Here is a 16,209-nt window from a genome sequence, read left to right as displayed (position 1 = left end):
CTTCATACTCTATCACATAATGTGAAGATCCGTACAATGTCCTTTTTTTGACGTTCCGGTGAGACCATTAGTTGCCATTTTCATAATGTATTAAGATCAATAATTATATTAGAGGATCAGTTCCTTCGACAACCTGATAGAACCCAAGTGCCAATTGAAATACTACAAAGTAGTAGGTTCAATCCATATTTTAAGGTAAATATATCATGTATATATTATATATTTGATAGTAGTTTAGTATAAGTATATTTCAAGGTAAATGTCTTTGAGAGATATTTTTAATTTCAAGATTGTATTAGGGCACTTGATGGAACATATATTCGTGTCAAAGTGTCTAATGAGGATGCACTAAGATTTCGGGGTAGGAAGGGTTACCCAACACAAAATGTGTTGGTAGCATGCTCATTTGATTTGAAATTCACGTATATATTACCAGGTTAGGAAATAACTGCTTCAGATTCAAGAATAATAAAAAGTGTTTTAACTAAAAACAATAATTTGAAAATCTCACAAGGTAAATTGAATTCAAATACGTATTAGGATGTATTCTTTGTAATTAAAAAATTTGTAGTATATAATTAACAATTGTTATTGTTTATTCGGTAAATATTATCTTGTTGATGTGGGATACATGAATAGAAGTCGTCTGATTGCACCTTATAAGAGAGTGCATTATCATTTAAAAGAGTATTCTATTCGTCCCCCTGAAAATGCTAAAGAATTATTTAATTTGCGACATGCGTCATTGCGCAATGCTATTGAAAAAGCATTTGGTATACTTAAAAAAAGATTTCCTATCATAGCAAGTACTACAGAGCCTAGTTATTGTGTTGACACACAAAATAAAATCATTTTTGCATGTTGCATACTTCAAAATTATTTAATAGGTGTTGATCCTGATGAAAGTCTTATTGCTAAAGTTGATGAAGAGGTTTTACATTCTCATCGTAAACGTGTGGTCCCTACTCCAAGAGAAGATGACGAGGATGGTAGGCAAGGAGATATTATAAGAGATTCTATAGCATTAGCCATGTGGCAAAACTATGTCCAAATGTGATAGCTTTTGGGTTTATTGTTGTCATGTCGTTTAAGACTATGTTATATTTCAATTACTTAGACCTAAATGTTATGCAAATTTCTCTTTTCATTTTGATATTGCTCTCTATCTTTTGATAATTAATATTAATATTTACACAATATTTTATATGTGTTTTTTGTCTTATTAATTATAGCATGGGTAAGATATCAAAGAAGAATGGTGGACATCCAAGCAAAGAAGTACAGTGGAGTAGTGTTATTGATGATGCTTTAGTGGATGCTTTTTTACATCAGGTATTCATAAGTGGTAGAGTTAATGGAACTTTTACCTTCTAAGACATATGATGACATAGTGAAAGAGTTAGTTGAAAATTTTCACATAGAAGTTAACAAGGATAAGGTGAAAAATCGACAAAAGACATTGAAGAAGAATTTTCATGAATGCTATGACATATTTAAAGATGGATTGAGTGGCTTTGGATGGAATGATTCTTTGAATATATGGACAACTGAACCAGAAGTTTAGGAGCCACTCATAGCGGTCAATTACCATTTTTTGTGAGTTTAATTTTGTATTACATAATTATATCTGTTGTATAACCATTTTTCTTGGTTTGTATTAGTCTAAACCTGTGGCCAAGAAGTGAATGACAACACCTATGCCCAACTACTCTAAGATGGCACAACTTTGGGCTAAAGATAGAGCAAAATGTGATCATGCTGAAACTATAAAGGAGAAACGTGCTAGGTATGCTGCATCGACCACTATTGATGAGATTGATAATTTGATATCTCAAAATGAAGTTTTTTTGGAGAACTTTGAAGTGGAAGATGATTAAAGGTCATCAAAAATTAATGTTGCATGTTCTTGAGTGTCATCACAAGATGCAATGTCTTCTAAAAGCAAGAAAAGACAACTGGCAGAAGATGATGAACTAAGGATTGTAATTTTCCAGTCATTTGATAATGTATCAATGGCAATTGATAGGGCGACTGAGATTATGGTAAAGTGCTTTTCAAAGTCATATGAAGCAGAAGTTCACGCAGCTTTGGATGTATTGGACTTGGATCCAATATCAAAGACTGAGGCCTACATATTTTTTATGGAAAAATCCAACATATTAGGAGATGTTCTTTGGTTGCCCAGATCATGAGTGCAAATGTGTCCTATTGACACTAATGTCTAGGTCTAAAAATTTAAAAAGTGTGGGATTTTTTAACTAACTTTAGTTTTGGAATGGATTATGTTATTTTGTTTTGTTTTGACAAAACTCATTACAGGAGTTTTTTAAAAAGATATTTGCTTGCATTGTTAGACAATATTTATTTTGTTGAGAATAAATATGTGATGCGTGAATTATAAATTCTAAATACTAAACATTTCAAAGCAATTATAAATTCTCATTGATTATTTTTTATGTCTTTTAAAATGAGGGGTATAATAGTAATGTTATTATAAAATAATTTCATTCCACTCCTTCCAATATCACTTCCAAACAATGTTACTTACATTTTATTTCATTCCATTCATTTATTTTATAACATCTAAACAAGATTTTTAAATTTCATTCCATTCCTTTCCCTACTAAATCCATTCAATTCAATTTCATTCCTTTAATGATCATTCCATTCTACATCTTTGGAAAAAAAAACAAAAGAGTAAGTCTTGACATGTCTAAAAATATACAAGTCAATTTAATATAAAAAAATATAATTAAATTACATATAGTATATATTAAATTCACTTAAATTAATGAGCTATATATGACATAAGAGTAATTAGAGGGAATAAAAAATGTATTAGTCAAATTTAAAAGTGCATTATATATTTTTAGTAAAAATTTAGGTGGGCCATTATTAAAATTTACGTCCAAAATTATTATTTTTATACCAAAAATAGAAGAGAGATGGAGGATTTTTGAAAAGTCGAGGTCATGGCCCTATAAAAGTCAATAATTTCTCCGAGTAAAGCATGTTTTATTTTTATTCATGCACAAAATTATTTTTAGACTTCTTATGGTATAGATTAATTTAGAACATAATGGAGATTGTTAGATTAATATTAACAGTCCGTCTATTGATTTTAGTTTTAAGGAAAACCCTATTCTTCTTTTTCTCCTTTAATAAATGAATTTGTCCTAGGGTTAGAGGACTTATTTGGAAATTTTTTAGAGGGGTATCTCTAAACAAGTGGAGAAAACCACTAGTAATTAAGTTTATACTCCATTTCTTTTGCTAGTATTTATAAGTTTACGAATGCTCTAAGCCCTCGTTTAGGAGAAATGAATGGAAAGGAATAAAAAAAAAAAAATTTAGAACATTTTTCATTTCTTTGTTCGGGAGTTTTAATGTAGGGAATGAAAAGTTCATTCCCTTATTTGGGAGTTTAAGTGGGACAAAATTGAATGCGTAGGAGGGAACACTCATTCCTCTCTATTCCCTTAAAACCTCAAATTTTCATTCCTCCAAAATTAGGAGAAATGAGAGGGAATGGAATTAGACTTAATGAATTTTTTTACTAAAACTCTCAAAATACCCCCACGTACTCAACCATTTATTTTAAAATAGGGGTTTAATAGGAATATTGTCAATAAATGATTACATTTTATTCCCTCTATGTTACTCACAAACAAGATTACTTACATTCCATTCATTTTCATTCATTTATTTTAAAAACATCGAATCAAGGTTACTTAATTTCATTCCATTCCATTAATTTCCCTTACTTAAATACATTTCATTTCATTCCATTCATTTTCATTCCCTTGTGAACTCTCAAACGAAACCTTAAGTATTTGTTAATTAACCATTTTAAGAAGGTTTTTATAAGAAAAGAAAAAAATTAATTAATATTTTGACAACTTTTTCTATTCTCCATAAAAGTATAGTATTAGAACTTTTTAAAAATAATTTACTAACAATTGTTCTAAGTGCACCAATTAACATGGCCCCATTTTAATAACTAGCTAAAAGCTTATTCAAGTAATAGCAAGCTATTGGCTATTTTTGAGTAACTCCTAGAGATACCATCATATTATCTTTATGTCCTTGTTTTTTATCGATTCACCCATTTGCTTTGGCCTCCTTTACATTGTTGCATTAAGTGTCCGATTATTGCATGATTTTTATTTTATTTTTTTAAAGAAAGATTAAAGTTAATAATAAAGCAATATTAATGTACCAATACTTTATATCAAAGTTAACTATATATAAAATATAAAATTTATAATTAATTTTATACTCCCTCTCTTGGGCTGGTATTTACAAGTTAAAGAATGTACTAAGAGGATATATTAACAAACTGTTTTAAGAAAACTTTTAATGGGAAAGAGAAAAAGTAATTAATATTTTGATAACTTTTTCTATTTGCTATAAAAGTAGTATTAAATTTTTTTTTTTTTTTAAGTTTATTAAGCATCTATTAACATGACCCTATTTTTAATAACTAGCTAGAAGCTTATTCAAGTTTGCTGAGGGAAGAAATTAATAGCAAGCTATTGATTATTTTTGAGTAACTCCTAGAGATAAACATCATATTATCTTTATGTCCTTGTTTTGTATTGATTCACCTATTTGCTTTGGCCTCCTTTACATTATCGCATTAAGAGTCCGATTATTGCATATTTTTATATAAAAAAAAAAAGATTAAAGTTAATAATAAAGCAATATTAATGTACCAATATTTTATATCAAAGTTAATTATATATAAAATATTAAGTGGAAGATCAATCTTTCTGAGTTGGAATTGGGTTTTGGAATTAAAGTTCTTAAAGATAAAGCCCGTAGCTTAAAATATAAAGACAGATAGAAAAAAAGTAGAGTTTTTTTATTCTTCTAAACAACGTGCCCCCAAAGCTCATCAATAATACTACCAGTCTACCACCACCACCATCTTTGCCCGTACACTGCAAATTAGGTAGAGACAGCAAATGAGTCAAAAACCGCACACCAAGTGGCTCTGACTTGTATTTAGTTAATGAGTTGATAATTAAATGTCATACCCTATCTTTCTCTCTCTGTTTTGGATTGTTCTTAGGGCAACCCAACAATAACTTATATGTAGGTATAAAAACAAAACCCTCCACAAAGGATGAAAATGACATTTCGTGGCTTACCTACAATACCTCCCAAAGTCCCCAACCAAGAGATCAGTGTCATTAAAAACCCACTCCACCGACCAAGACCCAAATGCCCAAACCAAATCAATACTAGGAATAGCATATGCTTTTATATATTCTCTACCTCTACTCTACTCTACCACTGCTATAACTTTTCAATTAGCCTTTAGCCCACAACAAACAATGATACCTATTATCACCATTTCTTTCTGCAACAAGTTTCATTATGAAAAATGCTACCACACACCCAACTCTACAGCATGTTTAACATGTTTTAGTGTCAATTAATGTACCTAATTTTCTTTTTCATTAAATTTCTGTGATAGTTTATTGGGTAAGAGCTGAAATTCAATCACAAAATAATGCTCAAGTAAGTTGTGAAATTAAGTGTTTGTTTGAGAACAACTTATCTAGCTTTTTGCTGAAATTTTTTTGCTGAAAGTGTGCTAAAGTACATTTGTACCTTGAAAAAATTTGAAAAAGTGAGAAACTGCGGAAAAATATGGGGTTTTAAAAAGCTGTACATAAAAGTTAAAAGTTGGTGCTAAACACAATCTAAGTATGAGTTCAAGTGTGGTCGTATGCATTTTGATTCACAATTATTGAAGAAATTATGGTGAAAAAAAGAGAAGTGTTTTTTTTTTTTTCTTTTTTTATACAAGATAGAAATTATACTCTAATCTAATATAAATGTATATATGTGCGAAACTTCCTTCTAGAGACTTGAACCTCAGCTTTTACCTCTTACACCTCACAAACACTTATACTTGTGTTATTGCTTTTTGTAAAGTGACAGATTATTACTTAATGTTATTAGTGGACAAAAAATAATTTAAATAGTGAATTTAAATTAAAACTAGTAATAATTTATAATTTAAAATTTATTATAAAAAAATTAAATTCAATAAAGATATGAAATTTTACTACTCTTATTTTAACACATTACATTATCATATTACATATTAAATAATAGATACAGTCATACTCAATCAATTTTAATACTTATTTAAAAATCTAATTTAATTGTAAATTTATTAAGATATTATTACGTATAATAAGATATACTAAATTTTAAAAAAAAAATTTAATGTGATAATCTCTTATTAAATAATATAAGCCATAAACTTTACGTTTTTTTTTAAACCAAATTCAAACTTATAAAAGTGTTGTTTATCTGTCGCTTCTCCTGTCCAAGTAAGGAAATCACATCAATAATAATGGGATTTGTTGGCCGAAAGAAGGGAGTTGGGTAAATAGTATTTATCGTACAACAAAGACACAAAGTCCTTTAAAAAAAACACGTGGTTCTTCAAAGTGACGCGGCAATGACGTCATCAACCAGAAAGAAGAACCCTTATCCTAAACTTTCAAATCAAGTCCTGCCACGTGGCAAGATCATGACAACCTGGACCACACCCCCAAAACCCCCCACACATACCCTTTAATATTAATATTATTATTATTATTATTATTTATTTTCTCACGTACTCTACGTTTTTTTCATTTCCCCCACGTGCCAAAAAAGGAAGAACCGATAAACATGACACGTGGCAAATCCCTATTGGACGGCGTGAAGAAGTAAAATGTGGTGCGTACCGCACGTGATTATCCGAAGCTAAAAAAGTTTTGGATATACGATGACCGTGTGGGGTCAGCGTGGGGGGGGAGTACACACGGTGAGTGGACCCAGTTTCCGTGAAACCTGAAAACGTGGCACCACGAGAAACCGACACGTCATCAATTGTCTGAGTAAAGGGCGCGTGAAAGAAAGACTCATCAATGCCAGTTGGCATTACTGGGTTATCTACTGGCCGACCTTATCCTCTTGCTTTTTTTTTTTTTTTTTTTTTTTTAATAAAATAAAAAATAAAAAAATATTTATAAATATATATTTTTTAATTACTATTTCCTTTTCCTCCATAAGAAACTGGTTGTATTTTTGTATATATGAGAAAGAAAGAAAGAAAGAGAGAGAGAGAGAGAGAGAGATTGGAATGTGACTATTGGTACAGAGAGAGGGGACAGAAAAAACCAAAAGAAAACCCTAGAATTCTTGCGGCTCAAAAACTTTAAATTTGCTTTCTTTTCTATGGTTTTCAGATCCGACTTTGCCTCAAGATTGAAATTTTCGTGTTTCAATAAGCTTTGGTAAGTATTCTAAGTTTTTTTCTTTCTTTGTTTTTTTGATGGTATAGTTTGCAAATTAACTAGGGCTATTTTTGTCTGCTTCTGTTTTGGTTTTTGAATTTTCATCATTCAGATTGTTATTATCTAGGAGTGTTGTGTTCATAGATCTTTTCCTATTTTTGGATGTCAGATAGTTACTTGTGTTAAAGCTTTGAATTTTAGGAACTGGGTTTTTTTTTTTCTTTTTTTTTGGTTGAAAAATATTCGTTTTTTGTGAAACTAATTGTAATGATGTATTTTTCGGTGATACCCATTTCAGATCGTGGTCAGTTATAGTGATTTTGGGACAAAAGCAATTGTGGGTTCGGTTTAGAAATTTGAGATCTTGTGAAGTATTTTTTGGATTGGGGGTTATATACTATTTATAAAAAGTGGTTAAAGATGATGTCTAGATCGTATACCAATCTTTTAGATCTAGCTTCGGGGAACTTTCCCGTAATGGGTCGCGAAAAGAAGCGGCTACCACGTGTAATGACCGTTCCCGGGGTTATTTCTGAGCTTGATGATGATCAGGCCAACAGTGTGTCATCAGATGTTCCGTCTTCGGTTGTTCAAGACCGTATCATTATTGTTGCTAATCAGCTTCCTGTGAAAGCTAAGCGTAGGCCGGATAATAAGGGGTGGAGTTTTAGTTGGGATGAGGACTCATTGTTATTACAGCTGAAGGATGGTTTACCTGAAGAAATGGAGGTTTTGTATGTAGGGTCTTTGAGGGTTGAAATTGATTTGACAGAACAAGATGATGTGTCACAGCTTTTGTTGGATAGGTTTAAGTGTGTCCCGGCATTTTTACCGAACGACATTTTGAATAAGTTTTATCATGGGTTTTGTAAACAGCATTTGTGGCCACTCTTTCATTACATGCTTCCCTTCTCGGCAAACCATGGCGGGCGGTTTGATAGGTCTTTGTGGGAGGCCTATGTGGCTGCAAATAAGATTTTCTCGCAAAGGGTGATTGAGATTTTAAACCCCGAAGATGATTATGTTTGGATTCATGATTACCATTTGATGGTGCTGCCTACTTTCTTGAGGAGAAGGTTTAACAGGCTGAGAATGGGATTTTTTCTTCACAGTCCGTTTCCTTCATCAGAGATATATAGGACATTGCCCGTGAGGGAAGAGATCCTTAAGGCACTTTTGAATTCTGATCTAATTGGTTTCCACACTTTTGATTATGCTCGACATTTCCTGTCTTGTTGTAGTCGAATGTTGGGTTTGGAGTATCAATCGAAAAGGGGTTATATTGGATTGGAATATTATGGAAGGACGGTGGGGATAAAGATCATGCCAGTTGGGATTCACATGGGCCAGATTGAATCTGTTTTGAGACTCGCAGATAAGGAGTGGAGAGTGGGGGAGCTCAGACAACAGTTTGAAGGAAAAACTGTGTTACTTGGGGTTGATGATATGGATATATTTAAAGGCGTCAATTTGAAACTGTTGGCAATGGAACAGTTGTTGAAGCAGCATCCAAAGTGGCAAGGAAGGGCAGTTCTGGTACAAATTGCAAACCCTGCTAGGGGACGAGGGAGGGATCTTGAGGAAATTCAGGATGAAATTAGTGCAAGCTGCGAGAGAATTAACAAAACTTTTGGGCGACCAGGTTATGAACCAATCGTCTTCATTGATAGACCAATCTCTCTTTGTGAACGAACGGCATACTACACCATTGCTGAGTGTGTTGTGGTCACAGCTGTGAGGGATGGGATGAATCTCACACCTTATGAGTACATTGTGTCCAGGCAGGGCGAGTCTGGGTCAGAGCCAAGTTCAGAATTGAGTGGTCCTAAGAAGAGCATGCTAGTAGTATCAGAGTTCATTGGGTGTTCGCCTTCATTGAGTGGTGCAATTCGGGTCAACCCATGGAATGTCGAAGCAACTGCCGAGGCAATGAATGAGGCAATTTCAATGAATGATTCCGAGAAGCAATTGCGCCATGAGAAGCATTATAGGTATGTTAGCACGCACGATGTGGCATATTGGTCAAGGAGCTTTTTCCAAGATATGGAAAGGACTTGCAAGGACCATTTCAGAAGACGTTGTTGGGGAATTGGTTTGAGCTTTGGTTTCAGGGTTGTGGCACTGGATCCTAATTTCAGAAAGTTGTCTATTGATGCCATCGAATCTGCATATATAAAGTCCAAACATAGGGCCATTCTTTTGGATTATGATGGCACAGTAATGCCCCAAACTTCCATCAACAAGTCCCCAAGTGAAGAGGTTATATCAATTATCAACATGCTTTGCAGTGATGATAAAAACACAGTGTTTGTTGTTAGTGGAAGAGGAAAAGATTCATTGGGAAAGTGGTTTTCTCCTTGCAAGAAACTTGGAATTGCTGCTGAACATGGTTACTTCATGAGGTATTCTATTTTTTTAATTTCTCCGTTATGTCAATTTTTGTTTGCTGTTACCTTTGTGCCTAATTGTATGATTTGTTAGGTGGCATGCTGAAGAGCCTTGGAAGACCATTGGGCAGAGTAATGACTTTGGGTGGATACAGATGGCTGAGCCTGTTATGAAATTATATACTGAATCCACTGATGGTTCTTACATTGAAACCAAGGAGAGTGCTTTGGTTTGGCACCATCGGGATGCGGACCCTGGTTTTGGATCTACTCAGGCTAAGGAGATGTTGGACCATCTAGAAAGTGTTTTAGCGAATGAACCAGTTGCTGTCAAAAGAGGTCAATACATTGTTGAAGTGAAGCCGCAGGTAGATATCTTAACTTTAATATTGACTTTTTATTCCATCAAATGACTAAAATGTTAGAAATTTTTGTATACTAAGTTTTGCTAGGTTCCTGCCTTAAAGTCCACATCTATCCCTCTTTTATGACTGCTAGTAGAATACACTTTAAACCATGTTCATCCCGTTGGGCAAAAATTAAATTAAAAAACAAAAGAGGGAAGGATCCAAACAAAAAATGTTGTTCCACTCACATGGCAGATTTGGTCATGGACTACAGCCATCATTTCTCCATCTGATACTCTTTTACACTTATTATGTTATGCAAACGTAATGATGAAAAAAAGAAAGAAACAATTAGATTCATTGCCAATTCAATAATGTGACACAAGTATTATTGAAGTGGGATCAACCTTAATGCAGATTTAAGTGTTCTAATTTGACTCAACTAAGGGTTTATGTAAAAGTAACACTTTATGCAGAAGATTAAATATTGTAGTTCCTTCTACATAATCAATACATTGCATAGGCTAAGAGCCTTGTAGCTCCTGGCATTGATATCCCCCTCTCCCACTTGTTGGAACAGTGTAACATTTTTATTTATTTGTAAAGAGGATTTTTTGTGTTCGGTCTGTTTATAAGTATTCCAGAATTACCTAGCAAAAGAAAAAATCCCATCAGTGAGCAAATTGTTGGTCTTCTCTATGCAAATATAAGTTTAATAATGTAGTATTTTTTTGGTTACACATCAGTAAGAAAAATATGCTTCCCTGGATCATTTATACCATGCTATGAGGATGCAATTAATATCCACCTGGATCTTTAATGTCAACCTCCCTTAATTCAGGGTTCTTAGAAGCAAACTATTTTGTAAAATAGAAAGAGACATAAATGAGTTTTTGTCTCAAAACGTTCCTAATTAATACAATTAATTGCATTTCTAATTGTCCATGATTTATTATTATGGTGTTTTAGACCTATGTTCTTTCATAATAAGTTCACCAGAGACTACTTGTGCCACTTTTTGTGCCTTGATTATACTCCCTTCCAGTCAAATATTGGAACTTCTATTGCTTAGTAAACATGATATTGGAATCTAACATATACTTTGGCTTTTAGGGAGTGAGTAAAGGCCTGGTTGCAGAAAAGATCTTTGCAGCAATGGCAGAGGGTGGCAAGCAGGCTGATTTTGTACTGTGTATCGGTGATGACCGATCTGACGAGGACATGTTTGAAATCATTGGAGATGCAATGATAAGTGGTGTTTTATCCTCAAATTCATCCGTTTTTGCCTGCACCGTTGGACAGAAGCCAAGTAAAGCCAAGTACTATTTGGATGACACAACTGAGGTCATAAACATGCTTGAGGCTCTTGCTGATGCATCAGACCCGTCACCCTCCCCAAGAATTGAAGAAGGATTTTCCCCTTGAAATCCTCCTCCACGGCTTTTCTAACTTCAATGTCTTCTCCTTTATGCCAATCGGGAAGAAATAACATGCCGGCCTGCGATTAAAGGTGATTATAATTTTCCTCTGTTTAAAGTAACTTGGTGGGAGAAACTTTATATGGCCTTCTTTCTGATCAGTTGGTGGCCATTTTGGAAACATCAACAGCCTGGATTTTTTCTGTGACATAAACAACGAAGGAGAAGTGTGCATAATGTTTTAATTTGGAAGGCAGATTTTTTTTTTAATTAATAATTTTTTTTTTTGGCATAAACTCAGACTTCTCAAGGGTCAACAGGACCTACCATATTTGTTCATGGAGAACTGACTTGGAATTGCAAGAAATGCATGAATAATCATTGCATCACATACACATAAATTCTCTTCCCAGCCTGTGTAATACAATTGTCAACTGATCAGAGTAGGCCATGTTTCTCTCACTTGCATTAGCAGGGACAAGTAACTTTAATGTTGTGAAAGATGTTCAGGGTGGTAGCTAGACAGGTTTCTGCTGAAGTAGACACTCGGTTAGATAGATGAACAGTACATTGTTGTCTTTTATTATTATTATTATTATTATTATTTTTTCTTACCTCTTTGAATTTTTGAGTGAATTTGTCTTGCCATTGTTACTTGGATAATTTCTTTTGCTTATTCTGTAAATTCTATAGCAAAAATTTTCATTTTAGTATTATATGCTTTCTACTTTTGGTCTTGTGTTTGACATGGACGACCTCGAAAATAGTTTACACATGTTTTGGGGCCTGAAATGGTGAAATGTATATGGTATACATATCTTCCCCGTCTGGATTAAGATAATGCTCAAGAGAAGAACCTCCTTGTAGCAGATTTTAGTGCAATGTAGGAGTTAATAAAAGCCAAGCGATAATGGTATTTTTTGTGGTGCTTTGTGTATGTAGTTTGAATCCCACCTCCTTCTGCCCCCACTATAATGTAGGAGTTCACATTTCTGTTAATTTCAGCGGTTCATTGTTTCTTTTCAAAGATAATAAAAATATGCATCATATTTCAGGTCAAGCAGCTTTATTTATAATACATGGTGGTTATGAATCAATAGCTCGTCAAGTTAAATAGTTTTTAGTTGTCATGGCTTATCCCCGTTGCTTAATTCTTTGTACGATTGCAAAGGTACCCAAAATTAACCACTGTTCCTTACTTTCATAGATACAATAATCATTTTTCTGAAATTTCGAGCTCACCCTTAAAATGATGTCAAAAAATATTTTTCAAACAAAATGTTTTTATTAGGAAAAGATCTCCAGAGAAAGTTTTGCTTTCTTATTCCTTTTTTTTTTTTTTGTTTTTTTGGGGAGAAACAGCATTCGACATACTGGTACTACTCATTAACTCAACAACTACTTTAGCATCTAATTCTACTTCCAGAGCATTAATCCTTAGATTTAAACACATGATTTGTCCATCTCTAAGGGCCCAAACTTCAGCTAAGAAGCTGGTGGTGATTCCTATATTCCTAGAAGAAGGCGTTAATCCAAGCACCCGAGTCAGAACAGAGCACACCCTCTCCTCTAGCAGCACCAGGGTTCCCAAGCGATGAGTCACTTGGAATATCCTCTACTCTGTTGCGGTGCTGCTGCCATAAGGTCCATATACCAACAACAACCAAAAAAAAAAAGAAAAAAAAAGAAGAGGATATTCCAAGGAATTGAAAGGGGACCAGCCTTAGCTTCCAATCTGCAATTACTTTCCAGCCAATTACGAAGAAATCTGCACTAAAGGTTAGCTCCAAGGTTGATTCACAAATTGTGACATTTAAATATATATATATATATATTAATTTCCCTTCCGGTCTTTTTCTTTCTAGTGAAGCAAACCAAAATTCTATGCTTTTCCAAGAGTTGATCAGCTTTGTTACCAAATTTTATTTATTTATTGGGATTTGATTTATTTAAAAACCTAGTTGTCATTTTCACCTTTTATGCTTTACAAATAAGAGGAAACAATTCTTCTCAAAAAAAAAAAAAAGTTAAGCGGAAGTATCTGGACCATTTGAAATTTTGAAATGAGACAAGATAAAAAGAGTTGTGAATGCCTGTTTTTCTTTTTTGATGAGATGTATGCCTGTTTTAGAAATGCTTGTACAGTTGTATTGTATGTATAATAAAAATCCATTTTCTTGTCTCGGGAATTGGAATTCCAACCATTTTTCTTTCCTCCTTTTTTTGTTGGCATGCAAAGTATTTTTCTATAAAGTTGCTTTTTCAAAAAAATACAAACAAAAAAAAACAAAAACAAAAACAAAACAAAATCATTGGCTTTTGGATCCTCCACCCCAAACTGAAACTCTGCACAAATGCGGGCATCATCTCCTAGCTAAAATAGTTTGTAAGCCTCATCATAAGCCCAGTTGGAGGAGGTGACTGTAGAAAGAGAAGGTGATGATCTTCGGGATTAGAGAAAGGTGTGAGATTTTTGGAAAATGATTAATAAAGTAACATGAGGTAGCTCATCAATTTTTAGAATATTAATGGCACGATAATAGTTAATTAGTAATGAATTTTTCACCATAAGATTTTATGGAATCTGTGGGAAGATTTTCGTGTCGGCTTCCAATCAGGTATGACACATATTACGATACATCATTTCTTAGATCAAAAGTTTACAAGGCAAAAGGGGGATGTATCTCTTCCCGATGTGGAATTGAGCAAATTCGTGCGGGTGGAACATAGGTCGATCCTTGTCCATTCCAAAGCAAACAATACCTGATCGAGGGCCGAGACGAAAATTCTCCCACAAAATCTATTATTAAAAAAAGTATAATTTTCATTAAGGGTACCACTTGAACTTATTTTATATTTATATGATTTTAAAATGGCATATAAAAATTAAAAAAAAAAATTATTTCATACCAATAAAAAACTGGTTAACAATATGGAAGTTAAAATATTTTTTGTCATCTAGCAATAAAAATCTACCTTAAAAACATTCAAAGTGAAGACTGTTAATTAAGAACAAAATAACCCTTCTTTCTTTTTACACAACACAAAATAGTAGAAGACAAAAGGAAAAAAAGACAAAATATCAAATCAGATAATGTTTCAGTAATGATAGACCAATGCAGGGATTGTGTTGGGTTTATGAGCAACTGAGTGCTTTTAGGTCTGGCATTAGTTAGTTTGGATGCAATAGTCATAGCAACAAATCTAGACTTGTTTTGGCAAATCATATGCAGTTTTCCATCATTGCTATCAAATTTGGGTGGAAGATAGTCCCCACTTTTTTTGAAATCATGCTACTTCTAAGATATTTGTGTTGTTTGCTTTGAATGTAATGACTATTTCATTACAGAATAATAATGTTGTGCTGTAAACAATAAATACTATTCAATTTTTTTTAGATAAAATATGTTGCTAATCTCACAGTTCCAATTCTTTTCTCCTAGACCCTCAAGCATTTTGTAAATGGGAAGGTATCAATTCAACTACAAGACTTTTAGCTAAATACTATTCAAATTAGTTATTGATAAACTACCACTATTTAGGATATACTCAGAGAATATACTAACAATTTTTTAATACGTTTATCCTATTTGAGCAAGCTAGATAATGAAGCTATGCTTTGTGTAGTTATTATTATTATTATTTATAGATACAATAAGATTTGAATTTATGGTGTCCACTCCATAATGATTGTTTTTTACCATTAAGTCAATACCAATTGGTTTATTATGTAAGTAGAACTTAAACCTAAGTCTCTTATTTGATTAAAAAAATTGATCTAACTTTAACCTGCTATTGAGTAGTCATTTATCATTGTAGAATTAGCGAAAGCTAGGTTAGAGGTTTGTTTGGTGCAAACTATTTTGGAAGATGATTGAAATGAAGGAAGGGTGGTAAGAATCCAGATAATAAGGAAAGCACCAAGGAAATGCAAAGTAAACTACTAATTTGTTAGTTCATTAATTATTTACTTATGTATAACTTTTTAAAACCATATTTTTTTTCCAAGTAATAATCAAACAAGTTTTCAACAAAAAGTTAATCCAGATACACAAAGCCAATGAAAATAAGTTCTCCCAAACAAGCACTAATCATCAAGTACACTTTAGAAAACAGGATAAATTAAGCATGCATGAATATAAGAATCGTACAATGGCCAATGGGCATGAAAAAATGGGTCGCTTTCAAATTGAAGTTTTGCTGATAATCATCATTTCAAGCTGTAAAATCAATTTGCTAAAGTTAATCTTCCAAACAAATGGAATTGATTATAAACTTGTCCAAGGACGTATACAAGAGCACATGTGACCAAAATCTTATCCTCTTCCTAAATCAACATCACAAAAAAAAAAAAAGGGTTATCCTTGAAAGATGGTAATCAATTATGCAGTTGATTGATGGGACAGCCTGAGCAAGAACAATTCCCACGCCTCCAATGATATTTGATACTGCCAAAATTTTATATTAAAAAAAACAAAGAAATAAAAGCCACAGTAAATAGCTTCTAGAGGACAATAAAAACAACAAAAAGTAGAATGAAAATGAATGGAGTTCAAGTTTCCTGTGGCGCACGCGCAACATTGCTTGCAGGCAGAAGAAGAGTGCAAAAACAGGGCTGCAAAGATAAATGGACATATAATAAACCTTCAGTCAGATACTAAAACCAAAAACGCAAAGACTAAAACTGAAGGATAGGATATCTAAAGAGCAGATGAGGATTAGCATTATGTAAATAAAAAGTAAAAAACCAGCA

General features: G+C 33.1%; 1 protein-coding gene across 6 annotated transcripts; it reads left to right on the top strand.

Moving 5' to 3' along the window:
* Positions 1 to 7,094: 7,094 nt before the first annotated feature.
* On the top strand, positions 7,095 to 13,645 carry LOC126726276 (probable alpha,alpha-trehalose-phosphate synthase [UDP-forming] 7). Of its 6 annotated transcripts, XR_007655776.1 has the most exons (7): positions 7,095 to 7,304; positions 7,603 to 9,706; positions 9,786 to 10,059; positions 11,152 to 11,548; positions 12,512 to 12,627; positions 12,819 to 12,832; positions 12,928 to 13,645. XR_007655776.1 is itself a non-coding variant. In XM_050431503.1 (4 exons), exons 2-4 carry the CDS (start codon positions 7,725 to 7,727, stop codon positions 11,461 to 11,463), a joined length of 2,568 nt encoding a protein of 855 aa, XP_050287460.1. In that variant the 5' UTR covers positions 7,095 to 7,304; positions 7,603 to 7,724; the 3' UTR covers positions 11,464 to 12,066. The 6 variants fall into 6 exon arrangements, 1 of the variants encoding a protein (XP_050287460.1); XR_007655775.1 differs by lacking the exon at positions 12,512 to 12,627; XR_007655773.1 differs by lacking the exons at positions 12,512 to 12,627; positions 12,819 to 12,832.
* The last annotated feature ends 2,564 nt before the right edge of the window (positions 13,646 to 16,209 follow it).

The sequence above is a fragment of the Quercus robur genome, chromosome 5 (assembly GCF_932294415.1).
Source record: "Quercus robur chromosome 5, dhQueRobu3.1, whole genome shotgun sequence".
Taxonomy (NCBI): domain Eukaryota; kingdom Viridiplantae; phylum Streptophyta; class Magnoliopsida; order Fagales; family Fagaceae; genus Quercus; species Quercus robur.
Note: the sequence above shows the minus strand (reverse complement) of the source record. Positions and strands in the feature narration are given on the sequence as shown.

What these genes read in the sequence shown, in the direction of transcription:
- LOC126726276 (XM_050431503.1), top strand. Translation starts at nt 7,725, where the DNA reads ATGATGTCTAGATCGTATACCAATCTTTTAGATCTAGCTTCGGGGAAC. An exon ending in GAACATGGTTACTTCATGAG is followed by an intron (nt 9,707 to 9,785) that starts GTATTCTATTTT and finishes ATGATTTGTTAG; the next exon opens with GTGGCATGCTGAAGAGCCTT. An exon ending in TTGTTGAAGTGAAGCCGCAG is followed by an intron (nt 10,060 to 11,151) that starts GTAGATATCTTA and finishes TTTGGCTTTTAG; the next exon opens with GGAGTGAGTAAAGGCCTGGT.